Here is a 22,146-nt window from a genome sequence, read left to right as displayed (position 1 = left end):
AAGCCACGGGACAGATCGGAGGCAAAGGAAAGGACAGACCACGTGGACGTTGAAAAAAATAATCATAAAGTTTATTTTTAAAAGCGGCGCTGGCGCTGGCGGCATTCCGCGTGGGCCGGGCGTCGGGTGGCGTCGTCTACTTGTGCCTGCTTCCGCGTCGTTTCATGGCGGCCGTGCACTGCGGACAGTACCACTTGCCTTTGGGGGCCTCGCTCAGACCCACGCAGCCGTAATGGAACCACTCGATGGGACACTGCGGAGCCATTGGACCCCCCCGCACACACACGCACGCGTTACACTAAAGACGCAAAAGCAAGCAACTGGACAACTTGCCGATTCATTTGCACGAGGCCCCATTTCGTGTTGGCCGTGTCAAACAGTTGACCCCCTGCGACTACTTTCCATCGGCATCGAGTGCTCAGTCATCCCCCCCCCCCCCGCTCTGATTGAGATTTACGAGTTGCCGACTGCCCGCAAGGAGCTTTGGCCAAGGAAGTATCGGAGCCACATGGCAAAGGTAGCGGCGAGCGGTAAAAACGCGACGGCACGCGTGACTTACGTCCGTGTTGTCGCAGCCCACCATCTCCCCGTACGACACCTGCAATCAACGCGTCAGTCGGTGAGCGACGGGCTCGCGGCACGAGGCGGGCGGGGGCGGCGGAGCACGGCACCTGATTGCAGATGCAGTAGCGCGGCTCGTTGGGGTCGTAGGTCCAGTCCACTTGGCCGCTGGCCTCGGCCTCGGGCAGCGCCGACGCCTGCTGGGAAAGCTCCTGCGCCAACGCCGACGACGACGAGCACGACGAGAGCGAAGACGAAGACGACGACGACGACGACTGATGGTTGGAAGACTTGACGCCGCCTCTGGAAAAGAGCAAACGTCAGGAGGGGCGCCAGAGGAGTCGGGGGGGGGGGGGGGGGGGACAACCCGCTTCGTCTTACTTGGACTTGCGGCCCCGAGAGTCCGAGTTGACGACGGCGGCGGCGGCGACCGCGGTGGCGACGGCGGGGGCCAGCGTCTGCGTCAAGGTGGAAGCCAGCGCGGAAGACGGATAGGGAGACGCCTCGCGGGACAACGAGAAGTCTCGGCTCAGCTGGAAGTCGCTGTTCTTGATGGCCTCGTAGCTGGCCTTCAGGCTGGACGTCCGCCGACCCTCCTTCATCTAGCCCAGTCGCACACGCGGCGGCCGAGTAAGCGGAGAGCGGCTCAACGTTTCGCCGGCAAAAGCTGCACGCCAGCTATCCATTCAGGACGTTCAACTTTGGATCGAGCGTTTCAAATCGGCCAAATGCGGCGCTTTCAGCCTCTCGACACAACGTTCAAAAAAAATAAAAAAATCACCAGCCTTGCGGCTAGCGAAGCAGCAATTTATGCTCGCCCCTCGGTCGGCCATTTTGTTGCTCTCACCTGGGCGGTGGCCTGCACGGCCTGCGCGGCGGCCATGCTGATGGCGCCGGCTCCGGCGGCGGGTCCGGCGGGCAGGGAGCCCAGGCCGTACGGGGTCAGAGGTTGCGACGAATTGACGCCGTAGATGTTGTTGGCGGCAGACGACGCCGAGGTGCTGTTGCTACGGCAACCTGAAGCAGACAGGACGAGCGGTTGGGAGGCGGCGAGTTGCCGCCGCGAACGTCGGCGCGTGCGCCGGTCCCGCCGAGTCCGCCGGTGTGAGCGAGCGCGTGTCTGCGGTCAGGTCGTGTCCTCCGTCGTCCTACGAGCGGCGACGCGCGCCGGCGCAAGCGTCCGCGGGCCCGCGCGCATACCTGCCGCGTTCTCCTTGCAGGCGTCCGACGTCAGCGTGGAGAGCAAAGCTTCCGACTTGAACTTCTTCTCGGGGACGTGCTCCGTCGTGTGGTGCGTGGAAGCGCTGTACCTTCTCTCTATGGCCGCGGAGAGCAAAATGAGCACGCCGCAAAGACGGGGGCCAGAGGGCGCGGATCAACTCACTCTCTGCGGCGGGGTGGGAGTGGGCGTGATGGTTGTTGACGGGCTGAGACGGGCTGTCCATCTCCAGCGAGCCTGCGCAAACCGGGCGGGGGGGGGGGAGTGAGAGAGACGCGGGCGGCGAGGCGGCGACGGGGCGGCGAGCGCTCGCTCACGTCTCTCCAGGATCTCGGTGATGCCGGCGTTGTCGGCCTCCAGCTCCATCTTGAACTTGGCCAGCTCCTGGTCCAGCTTGCGCAGGTGCCGGTCCACCTGAGCGCAGAAAGGCAGGAGGGACATCTGGCGGCCCACCCTCGCGCCAAACTCCCGACCGCCGGCGGCATTTGCGCGGCAAGAACTCACCAGATCGTAGATCTGATTGGCCAGTTGCACTTTCTCATCTGCATCTTCCAGAGCTTTGTAATAATCCTGAACACAAACACGGCGTCGTTTGCGGTCAAAAGCGGTCATCCGCGCCGGTCCACGCGCACGCCGGCTGGGAATAAACAAATTGTGCTCAAAATATTCTCTTGTCAAAAATGGAGCGCTCAAAGCCATCCATTGCACATCGCTAACCGGTGGCCAAAAAGACTCGGAAATGGCCACAGTTGAAATTCAAATCTATTGCGCCAGCGACTCGGCTAATCGCCACCTGGGGATGAGCGCCGCGTCAAAACAACCCGGCAGAAGTCGTGCAATCCAAAAAAAAAAGACGGTTGACGAGACATGCAAAACGCACGGCAAAGGAAATCGACTTTGAGCTTGTTTGGGGGCCGGGACACGCGCCACCGAACGAACCAAACGGCGAGGGTGACCTTTTGGCTGACATTTGCCATCGACGCATCTGACCTTCTTGATGAACTCCATCTGCTCCTCTCGCCACTCCGGTTTGTTCTTCTTGGCGTTGACGAAGAAGTCCACCACCTTCTGCTCCAGCTGGTCCGTGGCGTCTGAACACCGCAGCAGAAGGCGCCCGCGTTAGCTCGGCCGACGCCGCAAAAGAATACGCTTTGCGTTTGCGGCCCGTTGAGTCAGGTTACATTTGCTCCATCGGTGACAACGCGGCAGCTTTCGAGTGACGCGGGTGTGTCAGGGAGCGTACCCCCCCAGCCCCCCCACCTGCATTCCGAAGCCCCCTTTCAAAGTGGTCTCTTACCACCTTCCTATGCTTTGGCTTTCCACTCGGCATCGCCCGCCTGTTCCCTGCTCTTAATTTGCTTTCATATCGCTGACCGATTTTGACTTGACGTCGAGCATTTGCTATCAGCCGTGTTTGCATGAATCAAGTGGCGTCCCGGTGTCCCGCGCTTGCTTTGGGGTGTCCCCTATGAGCTTTTGTTGTCCGCCACTACCCTGTCCTCAACGACTTTCGTCTTCTGCGATTTTCACCCGGCTACAAGCATTGTCAGAATTTCCTCTACTCTTTCCCAGCGAAGAGAACGCGAGCGTCCTCGTCCGACAGCGTCTTTTACTGTACGTCTGCTGGCGTCTCCAAAAGCACACAACGCGGCTGCTCTGACTCGCGTCCGACACACATTGGAAAGGGCAAATGTGTGCTGTGCCGTTGTGCCTGACAGCTCGGTGCGAGCGTTCGTTCGGACATACTTTGGACCTGGAGGTCCATCTCTCTCATTTCCGTAAACCTGTCGCGGAGATCCATGGGGAGCTGCTCGATCACTGAAAGAAGAGGGAAAGGGGGGGGGGGCTGCGTTAGACGCGCTAGCTAGGCGAGGCTAACAGTCCGACACACACACACACACAAGGTGGCCGAGAGGCCAAAACCGTCACCGTGAACCGCCTCGCCCCACCCCCGCCGGTCGGTTTGATACTTACTCTCCAGATAATCTTCCAGATACAACATGTTGCCAAAAAGGAGCTGGAAGGCGTTTGTGCGCACAAATGACTTCTTTTAAAATGGCGCCGAGTTCAGCCGCTTCTGCCGATACTTCTTCTCTCGTCCTAGAGCGCACCCCGCAGCCTCATACTTGTACTCTGCTGCCCCTCACGGCGAAAAGTGATACTACATTTAGCTATCCCATCCATTTTCGTTTTCATTTCAATATACAATACACACAGCAGCTTTGAGGCTGTGACTGCCACATTGTTTCAATTGTACTTTTTTTTCTGTCATATAAGACACTCGGTGAGAAGTCTGTTTGTGTTTACACTGCAGCAACAGCTGTGAGTCTCAGGTGCCAAATTGTTTACATTTTCTTGGCACAAAACCCAATTGTGAAAGGACTTAAATAAGTTGTTTGACACGTTCTACTGTTTATAAGGAATAAAGTGGTCTACTTTTTGCAATACCATACTGAATTCCATCTTTTTTTAAACTTGTTTTCTTTGCGTATTTGCATCATGTTTAATTGCGCACACAATATGACAACAAATGGCATTTTTGGGGCGATACGTTTATTTGACGAGGGGCAGCGCTAACGGCCAAAGTGTTTGAGGGAGCGTGCTCGTGAGGCCAATGAGCAACAAGACACGCGGCTCGAGTCCATTTCCAGTGTGCGCCCCGCCCATTTCAGGTTCCAGGCCACTGTGTCCCTGGTTTGGAAAAAAAAAAGTCACCTTTGCATCTTTGCCGTTTTCTCTGACGGCGAGTGTGGCGCCGCCAGGCTTAGCGGCTACATAGCTAGACCAGGCGGCGGCGTCTTCTCGGCTAACGCTCATCCTCATGTCAACGTGAGCGCCCGGCAGTCGGAAACGGGCCGCCGAACCAGCAAACGTGGAAGCCAGGGAGGGTGTCATGTGACCTTCGGTGGGCGGCGCCTTCGTCAAGACTCCATCCCCGATTCGCCGGCGCCGGCTGCCAGGATCTCCCGACGCCTCCTCATGACCTCCCGCAGCTCGGAGCCGGACTGACGGGGAACAACGACAACCAGGTCAGAGCGGCCCAAGCTCACGACGCGGGCGTTGGCGCCTCGTCCCGGCAGGCGAGACGAACGACACGGGGACCGAGGCCAGGAAGGATACTGGGAAGGGCGTGAGGAAGCGCGCGACCGGCAAGGGGGCGGGGGAAGACCTCCGGCGCCGAGCCACCGGCTTTTTTTTTTAATCGCTCGGACGGCAAGCGCACCGAGGAGGTGAGAGGTGAGCGCTACGGGACAAGAGTCGGCGAGCGGACGTCTGGGGGGGGATGAGGATACCTGAACGAAGCCGCGAAGAAGACGACGGGCGGCTCAGAAGAAGACCTGAAGAGACCACAAAGCACACTTGCCACACGGCGCGCCCGACAGAGGCGGGACCGACTTTGGAGTCCCCACTTTGGAGCGGCAAGTAAAACTCCAATCGAGTCCCCGGTCACGCAAAGCGGCGACGGCGGCGGCCCGCGAATCGACTGGCGTCAAGCGTCGGCGCCGTACCTCCAGCGCGGCCTTCTGCACGGTGACCTGGCTGAAGACGCGAGCGCCGTCGTCGGGGCAGACCGTCTTCAGCTCGTCCTTGTTGAGCGAGAAGAGCTGCGCCCCCGTCAGCACCCCCAGACTTCCGACGGTGCTGCGTGCGAGCCATCGGCAGTCAAGACCGGCGGAAGGGAGTGGCGTGGCGTGGCGTGGCGTGGCGTGGCGTGGCGTGGCGTGGGCTCCTACTTACACGGGACTGAAGCCCTTGGCCTCCAGCCAGCGCCGCACGTCGTCGGGCGACGACTCGTACGTGATGCTGACGCCGGGAATGTTTGCGGCGGCGCCGCGGCGCAAGGCCACGCCCAGGGTCTTGCGGGCGCCGCGACCCAACGTCAGCCGCTGCAGGAGCTCGTCCCGGACCTCCTCCACGGTGGACCTCCTGCCTGGGGGATTGGATCGTTTTTTTCTTTGGTCAGATGTGGCCCGCGGGGGGGTGTACTCACGGGTGGCGAAGGTCCCGGCGCCGCCATCGCTATCGCTGCAGCTCGCAGCGCCCGTCTCGGCGGCGGCGATGGCGGGCGGAGGCGGAGGGGGTGGCGGGGCGGGGGGCGCGGGCGAGAGGACGCCTTTGCCGGAAAGGCTTTCCGCCCCGGCGCCGGTCTGCTTCTGACGGGGGGCGAGAAAGAAACCGTGAGCGGGCGGCCGGCGCCGGGCGCCGGGCCCGGGGTCAGTGTCGCGCGTGCCGGGGTCAAAGGTTACCTCGTTGAGCTCTCCCAGCAATTGCTGCGGTCGACGCGCGGGGGCGGGGCGTGTGGGGAAAGGCAAAAAACAAACGCCAACGCTCTCCTCAGTTTGCTTGCTAGCCAACTGAGGAGCCTTGAGCTTCTGCGCTAGCAAACAAACATGGCGCACACGCGCACATTTCCGCAGAAATGATTTCCCAATGGAGCGCTTCCCAAATGCCGAGAGCAACGAGCGGCCCGGCCCGACAGCAAACACAAACACCCGAGGGGGAGCGGGACATGCGAGCGAGCGCGTCCCACGGTCCCTTTCGAAGCAAAGCGTCGCCGGCGTTAAGCCCCGCCCACCCGCCAGCCGCCACCCTACCTTGAACATCTCAAACTCCTTCCGCGGCATCATCAGCTTGACAAACAAAAAGAGGACACGCGTGAGCCAGCGCAAGGCGTGGGCGTGTGACGCGCGCGGGGCGGGGGGCGCACCTGGATGGTGTGACTGTAGACGGCCTCCCCGCGACCGGTCACGTCCACGGCCGGCGCCGCCGCGTCCAGGATGTTGTTTGGCACGTAGCCCAGCGAGCCGTCGCCGTTTCGAACCTTCCACCACTGCTTGCGGTCGTCCAGGACCTGACGGGGGGAAGAGGGGTGGCACAAGAGGCCGGCCAATGTGTGTGTGTGCGCGTGGGGGCATGGGGGGGGGGGCTCACCTCCACCAGCTCGTCCTTGAGCACCGACAACTCGGTGTTGTTCCTCGCCACAAAGTCGTACTTGGATTTGGCAAAGCGTTTGTTGAGCTTCCTGAAAAGTCCGCCGCCAGCCAATCAGGTCGAAGCCACGCCCGTCCGCCCGCCCGCCCGAGCAGAGCGCCACTCACGCTCGCTGTCCGCCGATGCGCTCGGACTCGGCGTCCTCCTCCAAAACGGGCCCGCGTCGCGGGGACGCCTGCGAGACAAAAACGCCGCCGAGCTTGGGAAAAAAGCCGCGTTCGGGTTCGGCTTGGGGAACGTCAGCGGCGTCTCACCTCCTCCGTGCTGGGCGAGCCCGCCCCCCGCGGCGCCCGGCGCTCCCCGACGGACGCGTCCCGGCAGGCCGGCGGCTCCCGGCCGTCGGCGAACACCGGCGGGCACGGCGGCAAGCGGCCATCCTCGGGCCGCTCCGACCTAAACGGCGACGGCGACCTGCACTCGGTCCATCCCTCCCCCAGCGCGGCCCACAGCCGGCGCTCCTCCGCGGTGCCGGCGGCGCGCAGGAGCCGGACGGCGTCGCGGGTGAGCGGCGGGACCGTCACGCCGCGGGCCACCTCGGCGCCGCCCGAAGCCCGGACCACCTGCGGCGGGAAAAGAGGGGGCGGAGCCGTCACCCGCCTGTTGCCGTCGGGGAGTCGAGGCGGGACGGCTCGTACCGTTCTCAGGGGGATGAACAGGAAGTGGAGCAGCTCGTCCGCGCTGGGGTTGCGGATGCGGCCGTTGAGTTTCCCCTGCGAGCGCCCATGGGGGGTTGGCGTGACGCGTGACGCGTGCGCAGCGACCCATCGAGGCCCCGACGGCGCCCGTCTGCTCACCAGCTGGTTGAAGGCAAACTTGAACTTCTGCAGACAGTCCAGGAAGTGGCCACGCTCGGGCGCTCGGGAGCGCAGCGTCAGGACGCCCTCTGGAGGACAAAGGCGCACGGTCGGCGGGGGCGCCCATCGAGGGCAAAAGCGCTGCTGTGTGGGGGGCGGGGGAGGGCACCTCCGGGAGTTCTCTTCTTTGCCGCCTTCTTGTTTTGCTTGCGCCGAGCCAGCTGGCCGCACGCCTCGGCCGCCTTCTGCAGTTGGCCGATGAAGGCCTCGATGTCATCCAGGAGCCGGTTGAGGATTTGCTGAGGACCGGGGAGGGGGGGGGGGGGTTGATGAAGCGCGCGTTCACAGTCGCCTCCTCAGCGACGACGGTTTTCCTCTCACCACGTCGCGATCCAGGCCGGCCGCCGTCTCGTCCTCCTCCGACGACGTCCGCGGCCCACCTGCGTGCGAAGGCGCGGCTGTGAAGCGGCTCGCCGTTCCAGCTTCGGCGACGTCACTCACCGCCGCGGTCCGAGCGGGCGTCGGCGCGGCTCTCGCCGTCCCCCGGACCCGTCGGCGGTTCCGGGGCCGGGGCGGCAGGAGGAGGGGGGATTTCACCCCGGCTGTTCCGGATCATCCTGCACGCGAGGGACGGATGGGGCCGTGACGGCGTCTTTGCGGCTGGAGGAGTCTGGTGGTCTCCGCAACATTTCGGGGGCCCGACTTACTTGAGGACGTCGGGCCGTTTCTTGGGTCCGCCTCCTTTGGCGTCCGTCAGGGCGCTCTGGATGTCGGCGCGGATCAGGTGGGCCTGCGCCCACGCGCGTTGCTCAGACAGACGGCTCGGCGCTCCAAACCCCCCCCCCCCCCCGCCTCACCTTGACGTGGTCGCACTGGAACAGGTGAAGGTCGGCCTTCCTCTGGCCCGAGTCCTTGCACACCAGCGCCAGGATGGAGTCAAAGCCGCAGGCGTTCGTCACCGCCTGGCACTGCTGCACCGCACTCAGCGGGAACACCTCCAGCTCGCACTGCGCCGCGCACACACACACACACCCCAAGTAGAAGGGCAGAAAACCGCCAGCGGCAGACCTGGAGGAGCCATGGCCTTCGAAGCGGACCTCGAAAAACAAAGAACCGGCACAAGAAGAACAAGACGGACAAAAAGGAAAAGGGACGGAAGCTGGAGAACAGATGAAGGAGAAGAAAAAGCAACAACCGCAGAACAAGATCCGGTAAAGAAGAAGCGGACCACGGGAAGGCCAGAGACCTGCGCAAGAGGAGGAAGAAGCGGAACCAAAGAGCGCCGGAAGAGAAAGAAAAAGAAGGAGCAGAAGAGCGGGCTGACCTCGGCGTCGGCGTCGAGGAGGCCGACGTCGCGGCGGCGGACCCGCAGCAGCACCTCCTGCGTCCAGATCTGGCCTTTGGCGTCCAGCAGCCGCAGCCGGCGCAGGCCGTCCTCCGCCGTCAGCAGGCCGGCTTTGCGCTCCAGCGCCAGCGTGCTCAGGTGCTGCGCCGGACGCAAAAGCCGCAGCGTCAGTGACCGAGCGGCGCCGGCCTGGGCCACGGACGCTCACCGACCTCCACTTGGTAGAGAGACTCATCGTCGGCATCGTCGTCCATGCCGCTCGCGCGCCGCACTTTCCGCTGCCCTGACACACACAAGTCGTCGGCCGCTCGACTTTCTTGGCAGCGGGCGCACGCGCCGCTCACTCACTTTTCTTGGGACGTCTCGACCACGAATGCGGGAAACGGACTCCGTCGCCTCCTGCCAACAAACGTGGCAAACGGCCCGTCGGTCTTTGCCGGAGCGCGGCCGCAGGCGACGGCCGCAGGCGACGGCCGCCGCCCGCTCCGGACGCGGGAGGCAAACTCACCGACGGGCGCCTCGCCCTCGCTTTGAGCTCGGCGGGCTTCAGGAGCGTCGCGGCCGCTGTCACGGACACAAGCGTCGGCGTTAGGAGGAGCGGCAAAAGCGGCCGCACGCCTCGTCGTCGTCATCGTCTCGCTTCCGGGTCACTGTCAGTGTCGCGCTTCGGGCGAGACAACCGAGGTCGGGGTTGAAAGTCACGGTCTGGGTCATGGTTTAGGTGGCTAACTCAGTTCAAATCCAGGACTCGGATCTAAGGTCTAAGGTCCCCGTCTAGATCCGGTCTCGTGTCCAACTCCAGGCCCCCCCCCCCCGGTCACGTGAGCTTGCGGTCGGTCGGGTTAGCGCTTGCGGCTCACGGCGATTTCCCCGATGCGATTCCCGTTCGCGGTCAGACACGACCTGCGTGGACAAAGACTGACTTGGAGGAGGACGAGCCGAAGATGGCCGAGGCGAAGGCTGCCGTCTCGTCGCCGTTCATCCGGTTCACCATCGGTCGGCTGAAAAGACAAGGACGCACAATGAGCAAGGCGCGACTCCACGTGGCGGGCCAAAAACTCGGCCTCCCGCCGGCGCCACGCCACGCAAGTCTCGTGCCGCGAAGTCGCGGCAAAACCACGGAACGGGCCCGGCGCCGCCGCGACCTTTCCCACCGCCGTCCGGGATCCAGTACGCAGGCCAGAGGTTCAACGACGCGCAGGCACCAGGCAAAGCAGACTCATGCGGCCCCTCCCCTCCCTGCGCGTCCAGTTACCGTGGAGACGGCGATCGGCTCGGCCTTGTCGTCACGGTAACCGACACCTCACTACGTCATGCGGCGCGTGAGTCTGTGCGCGTGCGCAGAAGCTCAAACCCTTCTTCTAGCCCCTCCCCCTTCCTACTCCGACGACGAGGCTTTGCGTTTGAGTGGAGACAATCCATCAGCTGTTGCACACAACAAAAAACAAGTTTGGAGCCCCCCCCCCCCCCCCACACACACATCCGATGACTCAACAATGTCTGAGAATTGTGATGCTAACATGAATAGAACGTCTCGTGGCAGTGTGTGTGTGTGTGTGTGTGTGTTGACGCGTTGGGAAGAAAGATCAGGCCCAATGCAGCCAAGTGAATTGGGCTGACGAGCGTGCGGATCGTAACGTGTGTTTGGTCACTGACCTTCTCCGGGAAGTGGGCCGCAGGAGGGGTCACCCGAAGGTCAAATGCAAGCCCGGGATGGCTCGGTCCAAACGGCGAGAGGCACAAAAGCGCCGATTGCGGCGGCCGGTCGGCGAAGGGTGAGCAGCCGCCGCGGCAAATCCTCCTTGCGGGATTAGCCTGGCAGATGGCTTAAGCTCCTCGACGAGTCCGCGGCCCCCGACGGGGGCAGAGCCTGCGACGCCGAGTCTTCACAACACCTTCAGACTCTGCGGGTTAGGGCGGGTGAAGAGCGCCTTGGCGGACGAATGCGCGGCAAGGCGACCTTTGCGCCCCCACCCCACGAGATGTTGCGTAACATACAGCGGTAGACGGCCTATCTCAAGCTCAAAAATACTCCGCCGATGACCGCGGGCCACAAGGAAAGCGCACGGCTCGTCCGAGTTTGGACCGGCTAGCGGAGATTTTCCGAGAAAGTCCCCGAACGCCTCGCCCGTCGTCCGCGACCGACCTCCCGCATCAACATCAACCGGCCGACTAAATCACAGCGACAACGGGTTTGGATTTCAACCTTGTTTGGCCGTCAACCGAGCTCGCGGGCAAACACGCCCGCACGGACATAAACGCGAATGAGCTCCAAGCTGGCAGAGAAGCGTTCTCGCGCGGCCAGTTGGTTCTCCGTCCGGCCGTGGCGGCTCAGAGTCCTCTCAAAGTTGCTCTCCTCGTGCCAACTCCTGCGAGAGTCTCCTGGGTGGACGCCGGCGGCCTGGCGCGCGCCGCCTCCCCCTCGTCCGGGCCGCGCCGGCAGACCTCCGCCACGGGATAGAATCGACACGCCGACTCCGAGGCACCGTCCCCTGCCGCGGCCGTCTTAAAGTCCAGCGAGAAGCGGCGCTCGGGGCGAGCTCCTCCTCCAAAGCGAGGGAGGCCACGGCGAGCGCCGGCGGAGCCTCGTCGTGCACTTGGCGGGAGATCTTCTTCTCAAAGTCCAGCAGCTGACCCAGGAAGTGGAAGTTGGGAGGGACGCCGGGCTTCTTCTCCTTCACCAACCTGCGGAGGGACGACACGGCCAGTCAGGAGCGCGGCGACGACCTGTAGGCCTCGTCCAGAGACATGTCCATCCGCTTCATGACGTACGCGATGGCGATGGTCGCCGAGCGCGAGACCCCCGCCGGGCAGGTCACACGCGTCCGACGCCTCGCCCTCCTCTGAAACGCACGCGAGGAGCACATTGAGACGGCGCGCGAGCGGCGGCGAGCGGCCGGAGGTTTACTGACCGATCAAGTCCAGCGAGGCGTCCGACCAGGGCAGGATCTTGTCGCGGAAGCCGTCGTCGACGGGAACCCTCAGGAAGCGCGAGTCCGGGATGAAGTCGGGTTTGGGGCGCGCGTTGCTGGCGTTCACAACGTAGGCGATGGCGTGGCGTCGCATCGCTTCGCTTCCTGCCACCAACGGGGTGGACGCGCGTCAGGCCACCCGTGACATCGTCAACACCGAGGGCGAGGGCGGGCACCTCGTCGAGGACGTCGCGCTGGCAGGATGCGGGTCGGGTTCGAGGCCGCGGCTGGCGCCGTCGTCTGCCGCTGCTTCCCCTCGCGCAGACTTGCAAACTTGCGGGAAAACTCCGAGAAGCCACCTGAGCGCACGGGATATCATCGGCGTTCACCAAAAAGAAAAGCATTACGTCATCCTGGTGAGCCGGAGCCACTTAAAGGCGCAGGCGCAACGTCAACAAAAAAAATCAAATACGTACACAAAGAATATAGACACTCGCGGACTCTTTGGAAAGATTTGTGACACGGTTCTTTTCAAAGGGGGTAGGAGGATACCGTTTCAAGCGAGCGTGTTCAAGATGCAACTTCCCCATTCGTTCGTTCGGGCACAACGTTGACTTGACAAACGTAAAGGACGCCAACGGCTAGCAGCTTGCTCGCTAAGTAAGCTGCTAGCCGTTGCTAAGCAAGCTGCCAAACGGCTGCGGGATAACGAAAATTGCCCGCTAGCGTGAGGAAAAGAGAGATTCAAAAAAGTGCGAGGGAGACGAGTCCGACCGAAAGGGGCGTTTTGACGTTGAAACGTCTCCGAATCGAACTATGTTTTGTCACGAGCAATAAAGTTTGGAGCGCGGCGAAGGGGCGGGGCGTACGGCGTCAGCGGGGAGGTGCTCGCGTCGTCGACGCTGTCATCTTGCGCGCTTGTTGTTGTGGCGATCTGCGTCCGAGACGAGACGAACGAGGCCGAGCCGAAAGCGGAGCCGAAAGCGAAGCCGAGGCGGGCGAGGAGCGAGCGACGGGCCGTCAGGCGCGGAAGCAAACCGACATGGACGAAAACAACAAGGTGAGCCGAGCCCCCGAGTGAGCGGCGGCCATGTTTGTTTGTCCGCTCCCGACTCGGTGGACGAAAGAGCCCCTTCGCGATCTCGCCGCGTCACTCAGTCGGACTCCGAGACGCTTCCGCGACGTTCGGGCTCTTAACGCGGGTTGTGCGCAGGTGCTGGCGGCGGGCAAAGCCAAGAAGCCCGGCAAGCGCGGCCGCAAGCCGGCCAAGATCGACCTGAAGGCCAAACTGGAGCGAAGTCGCCAGAGCGCCAGGGAGTGCCGCGCCAGGAAGAAGCTGCGCTACCAGTACCTGGAGGAGCTGGTCTCCAGCAAGGAGCGGGCCATCTGCGCGCTCAGGGAGGAGCTGGACATGGTGAGCGTTCGGAAGCCGTCTCCCGTCTCGGCGCCCGCCCCCGGCCTTCTCGCTGACGTCGCGCTTTTGCTCGCAGTACAAGCAGTGGTGCTCGGCCATGGACCGGGGCAAGATCCCCGCCGAGATCCGAGCTCTGCTGACGGCCGACGACCAGCACCGAGGACCCGCCACGGCGGGGAGCGGCACCAAAACGCTCAAGAGCGCCAAGATCCAAAGCAACGCCTGACGAGAGGACGACGGCCCCGAAATCCGTCGCCGCGTCCTCCCGACTGTGCAAAGTTGCGCCCGAGCCCGTCCCCGGCTGACTTCGGGGTGCGGTGGGACCGGAGGCCCGCAAGCAGACACGCCCGCGTTTCCGCTCGCAAACTCCCCCCCGTGGAGCTGCCGCCTTTTTGGACATTTGGAGACCTAAAAACGGTCGACTCCGCGTACAGTTAAGGGCAATCAGAAATCACGCTCGCGGTCCGAGTCAGACGAGCCACCCAAATCTTTGCCCACGCAAGGCGGTTGGCCCGCCAACTCCCTCGATCGGAACGTTGCGCATACCTCGGGTCAAACGTTTGCCAGCTCGCCGTGCCGTTTGCCGCCCAATGTCGCTCCCGCGCCGCCTCCCGTTTTCTTGCGAATGTCGTCTCGTCGCTGGTTTGTCTTGCGCGGCGAGCCTTTCTTGTTCCTGGAAATAAAATTCTGATCGCCTTTCAGTGGCCATTCATTCACGTTTGTCAACCCGACAACCTCGGCATGTCCACACACACACACACACACACACAAAAAACAATCGCAATCCAGGCTTGACATGTTGCGTGAGCGCTCATTGATGTGTTGAATTGCGCTAGCTTAGCCAAACCGTGAAGATGAACGGCAAAAAGCGAGGAAGCGGTTAGCTTTGGGCGCCACAAGAAAACACCACTGAAAAGAAATGGTCACAAGTAAAGCAAGAAGAATCGTGGGCCGCCCGTCTGGTTTGCGGTCTGCTCCCGCGCAAGTGCAAAATGGCTACCGCAAGACATCACGCAAGTTCAGTTCATTTCACAGCCTTTCTTTTGAGGCGACGAGGCTTACCTTCCATTGTTGAGACAAGACGAGAGTTGTCCAATCGCTCTCGAACCGCCGTTTGTCCACGCGGCGGCGTTTTCGTCGTAGAGCCAAAGAACGCAGAAATGGAGGGCGTTAGGCGAGGTGCGCTTAGCGAGTGGCTTTGCTCCTGGAGTGCGACGTCACGACGAGGCTCCCTCCTGTTGCGCCAGGAGACGCCTTTCTGATCGCCGTCATGGAGAAAACATCGGAAGCGATACGTCGCAGATGAGCATTTTTAGAAAGCATCCAAGGTCATTCGGGCCCTCAAGCCGTTTCTGTGTGACAAATGGCACTTGACAAGACTTCTTCCTTTTTTTTTTTGGGGGGGGGGGGCTGTCAATGATTGAAATACTCCCAAAGGAAGTGGATTTGAAAGGAGGCGGCCGAAATCATTCAAGTCTGTCAGTTGAGAGGAAAACGGAAAGCCTTCCGAGCGGTCGCCCCTGCGCTCCGCACCCCGCGGCGAGCGGTCGAAGCGAAGGGACGGTCGCGTCGTCGGCCGAGCGCCGCTTTGGCCGCACGTCGGCGCGCTACACAAAAGTGTTGTGGGCGCCGGCGGCCCAGGCCAGCTTCTTGCGGCCCTTGGCGTCGCGCTCCCAGCTTGGCTGCGCGGCGTCCTTGACGTCGACGGGCGCGTGGAGCACGCCCACGTAATTCTTCTTGGCCAATCGCGAGCTGGCGGTGACGGTGTAGGCGTTGCTGCGGTAACACTTGATGGAAGATGCGCAGAAGGTTTCCCGCATGCCGCGTCGGAAGTTGGCGTTGTAGACCGAATACAAGGTGGGCTTGGTGGCGGCCGAGCTGAAGGAGACCCAGGCCACGGCGGCGAAGAAGAGCGGCGCCCTCCGCCGCGCGGCGCCGTCGCCGTCGTCCGCCTCGCGCGGGTGCCACAGCTGCGCCAGGTAGAAGGGCGTCCACGTGGCAAAGAAGAGCCAGTTGAGCACCAGGAACATCTTGATGGTCTTCACCTTGGGGCGAGGAACCGTGTTCATGGTGCGCCGCACGGCGTGGCCGTCGGCGCCGAACCTCCAGATGTGGCGCACCACCCGCCGGTAGAAGGAGAAGACCAGGCCCGCCGGGAGGGCCAAGCCCAGGAGGAGCTGGGCGGCGGCGTAGCAGACGCCGCCCCGGCCGGCGGGCGGGAAGAAGCGGCACTGGCGGCCCTCGGCGCCGTAGAAGAAGAGGCAGGGCGCGGCCAGGGCCGCCGCCAGCGAACACGACGCCACGATCATCTTCTTGGCCTTCTCGCGGGACACTTTGAAGCTGAGCGGGTGCACGATGCTGTAGAAGCGGTCCACCGAGATGGACAGCAGCACGTAGGCCTGCACGCCGGGGCACAGGTGCTGCACGTAGCGGGCCGCCGCGCACGCCGCCGCGCCCAGGGGCCAGCGGCCCCACGCCACCTGCGCCAGGACCAGGGGGGCGCCGCCCGCGCTCAGCAGCAGGTCGGCGCAGGCCAGCGCCACCACAAAGTAGTTGGTGGTGGACTGCGCCCGCCGGCTGCGGTGGATCACCACGCACACCAGCGCGTTGCCCAGCACCGACACCAGCCACAGCGCGCCAAACGCCAGCGCCAGCGCCGCCGTCTCGCCCGACGTCAGGCCGTCCTCCGCCGCCCCGGGCCGGCTGCCGTTCGCCGCCTCCGAGTGGTTGAAGGACGCCGCCGGGTTGGGGAGCGCCGGCGCCAAGAGCGAGCGCTCCACGCCCACCGTGTTGGTCCACGCGTACACCATCTGCGACACACGGCTTAGCGTTAGCATGCTCAGGTGCTGCGTCCAGCTCGCCGAGGTCACGGAGGTCACGTCGGCGATTGATGACAATCCATTCCCGCTGGCAAGAGCGCAAATTCCCTTGCAAACTTGAGGCGAGAGAGAACCGAGACCTTTTCCTTCCTTCCTCCTTTCTGACAGTTGGGCTGTCGCCCTCGCTTCATCAGAAAATCCATTTTGTCAAGAAAAGGCCTTCGGAGCGCGCGTCGGACGGTAAATGGCTATCGGGCCTTCTTGATGCCGAGCAGGCTAAAAGCTAACTCGCCAAGCGGACAGGAAGTGAGGGCTTCGTGACGGGCTTGAGCCCCGCCCCTTCGCCCGCCGCCGTTTACCTTCAACCGTCAAGTCTCACCAATTCATGAGGGCAGGCCCAAACCTCCTCAACATGGCCGACGCCGGAGCGCGTGCGCGCATACCTTCCAGCCGGGCGCCGAGCGGCCGCGCGATGATCCAAACGGCCGACGATCGAGCGAGCGCTCAGTGTGGGAGATAAAGATGACGAAGGCCACCAAGAAGGGACTGCGTGCCCATCGCGTCCGCTTGTGCGTGTTGTTCGCCGGAGGAGGAGGAGAAGAGGACGAGGAGGAGGGCCCCTGGGCCGTACCAAGTCATGTGTGACGGGGGGGGGGGGCACCCTGCCCCTGCGCCTACAAGGAACGTCGTCCTTCGTCTGAAAAAGAAATGAGCACATCTTTGTTACAACCACGCAAGACGTGAGACTGCAGGGATCAAGATGGATATCCACTTACACACGCGACACATACGGCGGTCGCCGAAGTGAAAAGAAAGCCGCCGTCGTCCGCTGTCGTTACCGTGGCAACATCGGCAGCTGCGGGCGATCGTCATGGCAACCGGCGGGGGATCGAGATCGGCGGCGGAGGCTTCGCGTCACTTCACGACTCGCCCGTCAATCACTTTTGGTCGGGATTCGTTTGATGGGGGGCTCTTTTTGAGATTTTTATTTGCCTGTGCGTGGCCATCATCATCATCATCGTCATCATCGTCACATGTACAAAGCTGAGCCGTCAGTGAAATATTTACAAAACCAAGGCAGCTATTTACAAAAGCTAAAGTCTTGTTGCTGTTGCTGTTGTTGTTGGGGGGCTGGGGTTCAACCTCGCAAAGCTCCATCCAGCGTCAGCGTCCCGAATCTGAGGAAGAGCATCACGGTCACTTTTGGCTTCACGTGCTAGGCTAGGCTAGGCTAGGCTAGGACTTTGCCGCTTTGTTTTTTAATTGAGGCTGACGCCCTTGCAATATTTTGCAAGAAACAATTCCAGTACCTCGAAACCCCCCCCCCCCATTTTGGGTGCTGAAATTAGAAGCCAACGCCAACATTTTTTCGCCCCGAATATGTTCTCTGCGCCCCCACTTGTCCAAACGACGGCCTTCTGACGAGCATGGCACGAGCGGAAGAGAAATGGGGCGGCCGAGAGCACTGGAAGCGCAGTCAGAGCTCCCTCTCGTGGACAAAGGCCGCACGCGCATCAGCCCGAGTGACTCGCAGCCACAGAAAAGGGCGAGGGAGGGGGGGGGGGGCGTCGGGATCGTTCGCCAAAGGCTTCTTCTCTGCCGGCCGGTTCAGTCGGGCCCCGAAGCGAGACGAGTCTCGCCCAGAAGTGCTGGCGCAAAGCTAAGCGACCGCGACGCGAGCGCAAAGGCGTCGGCAAAAAGGAGTCGGGTGACCTTTCCAGGAAGTGGTTGTTTTCGGCCAGTTCCTTGACCACGCCCTCCATCTCCTCCTTCAGCTTCTTCATCCTGTCTCACACGAGCGGCACGTCATCAATCAGGCGGCCGCGGCGCGGCCGGGAGGCCGCCGAGGCGTGGCGCGCCTCTTACCCGAGCGTCATCTCCACCAGCGTGTTCTGGCTCAGGTACGCTTGAGGCTTCAGACCGCTCAGCACCAGCGGAAGAACTTTGGCGGGGACTTGCTCCTGCAGCTGGACACAACCACAACCGAGCAACGTCATCAACCGCGTCGGCTTTTCCGAAATCCCGCAAGTGTGGGAATACTCGCTCCGGGGCCGCCCATTTTGGGTCCCGAGCGAGCGCGGCGTACCTTGGCGGCTCTCTCCATCAACACGCTAACTTCCTTCTCGATGCCGATGAGCTGAGCCGTCAGGGCCAGCAGCTGCTTCCTCACGTGGTGAACCTTCCTGCGGGCACGGGCGTTAAGGCGGCGGGGACGCCGGCGGCGGGGAGGCGAGCGGGAAAGCGGCTGACCTCATGGACTCCTCGCTCTTGGAGATGAAGAGGCGGTACCTCATGGCGCACTCTTCCGTGAACAACGAGCGAGCTTTGCTGGCGTGCAGGACCAACTTCTGCCTGCCGCGTGGAAAGCAGACGGCGGCGGCGGCTCAACGTGCGATCCCAACACGGCCGAGACGCGGCCGAGAGGCGGCCGATCCGGGCCCGGGGAGTCAAAAGCCCGCCGCAGCTTCCGGGCCCGGATCGGACACCTCGCGCCTCAAGCTACTTTGAAGCACCTACTTGTCAAACTTGTGGATCTGCTCCTCATTGTACGGGAGACCTGAAAACACAAACACACACATTTGAAAAGCTGCCAGGGCTGGCGCGGCTCTCGGCGTCGTCGTGGAGTCGGACTGACGGCGTTCAGCTTTGTCCTTCTTGAACTGTTGGTAGATGGCCGTGATGGCGTCCAGCAGAACTTTGATCTTTTCCACACTGCGCGCACACACACACACATCACGGTGGGCGCGCCGTCGTGCGGAGAGACACGTTTGTGCGGGTGCGTCCTACTTCCTGTCTTGGGGGTGCGTGCCCACTTGCTGCGTCCAGGCGTCACTCAGCGGGCCTCCCGGGAGGAACTTGGCCTTCAGGTCCTGCGTGCTTCGATCGATGGGCTCCAGCGAGCTGCTGATCTGCACGCACGCACGCACGCACGCGCGGTGAGACGGTGATGGCGGCGGCGGGCTCCTGCCAAAGTGACGGGCGGCGACCGCTCACCCTGACCACTTTCTTATGCATGTCGGCAATCTCGTCATACTCGGACGTCAGCATGTTGGCTTGCATGAGGACCTCCAACCTGCGCACACACGCACGCTCATTAAAGCGGCGGCCCGACGGCCATGAGGCCCCCCCCCCCCCCGCTCACAGCTGCTTGGTCTTCTCCAGCGTCTGCGTGGCCAAGCCGCACAGGTGGAACACCTCCGACTTTTTGCGGACAATCTCGCCGTAGTCCTCCTTCATCAGCTCGCTGTCCGGGAAAACAATCGGCAACGTCGTCATCGCAGCGGCAAACCTCCTCATCATACGAGCAGCGGCTTTCTCCAAACTCACACAAGACCCCGGACTCCTTTGCGGACCAGTTCTTGGTAGACCAGGAGGGACTCGGACGTTTTCCACAAGTGTCCGACGTCCCCCGCGAAGGTCTGAACGGAGTACGAGACGGAGCTGTGAGCGAGACGCGTGAAGCTTTGCGTACGAGCGCGCGTGCGGGCGGGGGCACCTTGGCATAGCTGGCGTCCAGGTCCAGATCGTAGCGGGGCTGCACTTTGGGGGGGCTGGCTGCGAACGAGACGGGAAGATTTGAGACGCCGGACCCGGACGGCTTTCGGCCGGCGGACTTACGGTCCTCGAAGATGAGTCCCACGGTGGCCACCGAGTCTCTGCTGACCAGCATGATGGGGTTGTCTCTGGTGGTCTTGGGGAAGGTCTTGGCCTGGCGGTTGGGGTCCAGGACCAGGCGCCGGCCCTCGTAAATCAGCTCCTGGCTGTGCAGAGGGATGCTGCTGCGGCGGGACAGCAGCTCCTGGAACAGCGCCGCCCTGCGGAGGCGCGGGGGCGTGAGGGGGGGCGTGAGGGACGCCGAGCGAGCGCGACGCACGTCCGAGGCGGCGCCTTCTCACGTGTTGTACTCGTGGATGTAGACGTGGTGCAGGGTGGCCTGCTGCAGGCTGAAGACAAAGACCACCGCCCGGTGCAGGATGTCGTTGGTCTCGGCGAAGAACTGGTCGAAGCCCCAGCACTTCTCCTGGTCAGCTTCCAGGATGTTGGCCAGGACGGGAGTCAGCAGGCTCTGCAGACCCCTGAGGGACGACGAGCGGCGCACGGTTGCCATGGGCGACGGCGGCGGCGGCGAGCGACGTGCGCGAGCGCGACGTGCGCGACTGACTTGGAGAGGCTGCAGGACACGGGCATCTCGGCGCTCCACTCGATCTTGCCGTTCTCGCACTTCTGGTGACCCGAGATGGTGCCGGACGGCTTCTCGGTGATGATCTTGTACCTGCGGCGGCAAAGAGCGCTAGCCGGGCGCCTTCCCCGATGTCTCGCGGCGACCGGCCCGGGGACTCACATGACTTCCTGGTTCCTGCGCGGGCCCTCGAAGGGTCTGAAGGGCAGGCTGCCAGTGGCGGCGTGGTAAAAGGTGACGCCGATGCTCCACAGGTCCACGGTGGCGCCGTACTTCTTCTGGTGGTCCTTCCTCAACACGGCGCGCTCGTACATGTCGGGGTGCTGCCGGAGAGCGGGCGCCCGCGTCACCTCTCTCTCCTTGCCGAGGACTCGGCTCAAATGCCAGCCCGCAGGGAATCGGACACATAGGACTACTCGGCGCGCGTCGGGGGTGGCGGGCTCACCAGGTACTCCTCGGTCCCGTAGAGCGACACAAACTGCTCGTCGTCCTCCAGTTCTCGGGCGGCTCCAAAGTCGGTCAGTTTGTAGACGGAGCGTCCGTCCTCGCCGATGACGCGCATGATGTTGCCCGGCTTGATGTCGCGGTGCACGATGCCGTACTCCCTCAGGTGGTTCATTCCCGCCACTGGAGGCCACCAGAGCGGCGTGAGCGAGCGAGCGAGCTGGCGGGCAGGCGGGCGGGCGTGCCGCGGCACTCACCGACGTCGTGCAGGACGATGAGGAACTCGTCCTCGGGGAGTCCGTAGGCGTTGGACGACTCCTCCAGGACGGTGTAGAGACTCCCGCACGGGCAGTACTCCATCACCAGGACTTTGTGACGCGTGTTGGACTGGGCGCGGCAAACGACATGCGCTGAGCGAGCCCGACGTGACTTACGTAGCAACGTTTGTCCGGGCGTACCAACCTCCTCCTCGACGGCGAAGAGCTTGACGATGTTCTTGTGGTTGAGCTTGTTGAGCACCTCAAACTCTCGCATCTGCACGTCCAGTGGCCTCAGGAAGCTCAGGTTGTTGAACACTTTGACCGCGTACAGGTCGCCCGTTTTCTGCAAGGAAAAGGGCCTTGGCAAAGCGACACCGGAACCCCCCCCCCATTCCTCCCGGCGGCGGACCCCCGGCTCACCTTGTGTCTGCCACGGTACACGTTGGCCGTGGCGCCCTGACCCAGAAGGTCGGAGATCAGCCACAGGTAGTTGGTGGTGCTCTGCATGGTCACGACCTAACTGCGCAGACACACAGGAGGAACGACGCCACCTCAGACTTTGTCGACAAACGTGCCGCCAGCTGCTACTTTCTTTTTTGTCCTCTCACACACGCGCACGCGCGTAACGTCGCAGGGGGAAATTCCCGCCGTCGAGCAATCGCTTTTCCGCGTTTTCGCCGTGACCCGGAAAAAGGATTCGAGTCGTCGTTTGCTCGTCGTCGTTGTCGTCGTCGTCGCCGTCTCGAAGCGGCCGAGTGGCGAGCGAACGCCAAGACGCGGGCCAAAGAATCATTCGGAGGCGAGCGGAGCGAAGTTCAAGCAGCATATCCGCCCTCTTTCATGACGGCCAATTTGGGGGCCGAGACGACGAACGAGCGCGCGGCCGCGCTAATGTGCTCGCGAGGCGGCCGCTTGACAAAGGAAAGGCGCCCGGGAGGAAAGACAAAACAAAGAAAAGAGAGCTTTGGAGCGTATTCGGAAACGCTTCGGCTCTTACCTTCGTCGCAGCGGCACAGTCCTCTTCCGTTCAGGGCCTGGTCACGTGTGACGCTACGAGCCAATCACCGCGCGGCGCAGCCGACGTCATCTTCCGTCAACAACGCGAGACCGGCAGCACTTGCGAGCCGTCTCCTCCTTTTCTTCCCGGTCGGTGTTTTCTTCGCGCCGCCTCGGTTGCCTCGACTCGAATAGTCAAGAATGCTGCGT

The 22,146-nt window shown here is 62.8% G+C and overlaps 6 protein-coding genes across 6 annotated transcripts in view; 2 read left to right on the top strand and 4 right to left on the bottom strand.

The window, feature by feature from the left end:
• lta4h (leukotriene A4 hydrolase) overlaps positions 1–22,146 on the top strand; it is an 85,659-nt gene that overhangs the window by 29,889 nt on the left and 33,624 nt on the right. The gene's annotated exons all lie outside the window — the stretch shown is intronic.
• On the bottom strand, positions 50–3,938 carry ing3 (inhibitor of growth family, member 3). Its single transcript, XM_052055103.1, has 12 exons — positions 3,755–3,938; positions 3,527–3,598; positions 2,771–2,871; positions 2,285–2,350; positions 2,098–2,194; positions 1,946–2,017; positions 1,762–1,878; positions 1,409–1,578; positions 943–1,163; positions 672–864; positions 560–598; positions 50–253 (listed from the first exon to the last, which is right to left on the bottom strand). Exons 1-12 carry the CDS (start codon positions 3,780–3,782, stop codon positions 137–139), a joined length of 1,293 nt encoding a protein of 430 aa, XP_051911063.1. The 5' UTR covers positions 3,783–3,938; the 3' UTR covers positions 50–136.
• Positions 4,317–11,082, bottom strand: eps8a (epidermal growth factor receptor pathway substrate 8a). The gene is given in 24 exon segments (XM_052055056.1): positions 4,317–4,704; positions 4,706–4,785; positions 5,290–5,422; positions 5,519–5,711; positions 5,772–5,934; positions 6,028–6,051; positions 6,376–6,411; positions 6,489–6,632; positions 6,713–6,803; positions 6,880–6,947; positions 7,027–7,332; positions 7,408–7,482; positions 7,567–7,655; positions 7,736–7,865; positions 7,948–8,006; positions 8,068–8,183; positions 8,274–8,356; positions 8,424–8,573; positions 8,891–9,052; positions 9,124–9,194; positions 9,260–9,310; positions 9,420–9,475; positions 9,835–9,912; positions 10,568–11,082. Coding segments are annotated over 23 exon segments (2,451 nt in total). The 5' UTR covers positions 9,906–9,912; positions 10,568–11,082; the 3' UTR covers positions 4,317–4,604.
• On the top strand, positions 12,705–13,933 carry crebl2 (cAMP responsive element binding protein-like 2). Its single transcript, XM_052055137.1, has 3 exons — positions 12,705–12,883; positions 13,037–13,237; positions 13,314–13,933. The coding sequence occupies exons 1-3, from the start codon at positions 12,866–12,868 to the stop codon at positions 13,461–13,463; spliced, it is 369 nt and encodes a 122-aa protein (XP_051911097.1). The 5' UTR covers positions 12,705–12,865; the 3' UTR covers positions 13,464–13,933.
• On the bottom strand, positions 13,823–16,703 carry gpr19 (G protein-coupled receptor 19). Its single transcript, XM_052055108.1, has 2 exons — positions 16,500–16,703; positions 13,823–16,047 (listed from the first exon to the last, which is right to left on the bottom strand). Exon 2 carries the CDS (start codon positions 16,045–16,047, stop codon positions 14,845–14,847), a length of 1,203 nt encoding a protein of 400 aa, XP_051911068.1. The 5' UTR covers positions 16,500–16,703; the 3' UTR covers positions 13,823–14,844.
• On the bottom strand, positions 17,028–22,117 carry tbk1 (TANK-binding kinase 1). Its single transcript, XM_052055058.1, has 21 exons — positions 21,938–22,117; positions 21,361–21,460; positions 21,143–21,283; positions 20,938–21,067; positions 20,682–20,863; positions 20,399–20,559; positions 20,219–20,329; positions 19,953–20,132; positions 19,675–19,871; positions 19,553–19,611; positions 19,384–19,475; positions 19,199–19,300; positions 19,051–19,129; positions 18,844–18,965; positions 18,692–18,768; positions 18,574–18,613; positions 18,307–18,408; positions 18,143–18,239; positions 17,923–18,023; positions 17,770–17,841; positions 17,028–17,234 (listed from the first exon to the last, which is right to left on the bottom strand). Exons 2-21 carry the CDS (start codon positions 21,445–21,447, stop codon positions 17,195–17,197), a joined length of 2,172 nt encoding a protein of 723 aa, XP_051911018.1. The 5' UTR covers positions 21,448–21,460; positions 21,938–22,117; the 3' UTR covers positions 17,028–17,194.

Source organism: Hippocampus zosterae, chromosome 21 (assembly GCF_025434085.1).
Source record: "Hippocampus zosterae strain Florida chromosome 21, ASM2543408v3, whole genome shotgun sequence".
NCBI lineage: Eukaryota > Metazoa > Chordata > Actinopteri > Syngnathiformes > Syngnathidae > Hippocampus > Hippocampus zosterae.
Note: the sequence above shows the minus strand (reverse complement) of the source record. Positions and strands in the feature narration are given on the sequence as shown.

Excerpts from the sequence above, each read along its gene's own strand:
- ing3 (XM_052055103.1), bottom strand. The coding sequence starts at position 3,782 with ATGTTGTATCTGGAAGATTATCTGGAGA. Across the intron at positions 2,018-2,097 it reads CACCGAGATCCTGGAGAGAC|GCTCGCTGGAGATGGACAGC; the intron begins GTGAGCGAGCGC and ends CGGTTTGCGCAG. Across the intron at positions 1,879-1,945 it reads CTCCCACCCCGCCGCAGAGA|AGAGAAGGTACAGCGCTTCC; the intron begins GTGAGTTGATCC and ends CCGCGGCCATAG.
- crebl2 (XM_052055137.1), top strand. Across the intron at positions 13,238-13,313 it reads TCAGGGAGGAGCTGGACATG|TACAAGCAGTGGTGCTCGGC; the intron begins GTGAGCGTTCGG and ends TTTTGCTCGCAG.
- gpr19 (XM_052055108.1), bottom strand. The coding sequence starts at position 16,047 with ATGGTGTACGCGTGGACCAACACGGTGGGCGTGGAGCGCTCGCTCTTG.
- tbk1 (XM_052055058.1), bottom strand. The coding sequence starts at position 21,447 with ATGCAGAGCACCACCAACTACCTGTGGCTGATCTCCGACCTTCTGGGT. Across the intron at positions 18,769-18,843 it reads ACGCACCCCCAAGACAGGAA|TGTGGAAAAGATCAAAGTTC; the intron begins GTAGGACGCACC and ends GTGTGCGCGCAG. Across the intron at positions 18,409-18,573 it reads CAGATCCACAAGTTTGACAA|GCAGAAGTTGGTCCTGCACG; the intron begins GTAGGTGCTTCA and ends TCCACGCGGCAG.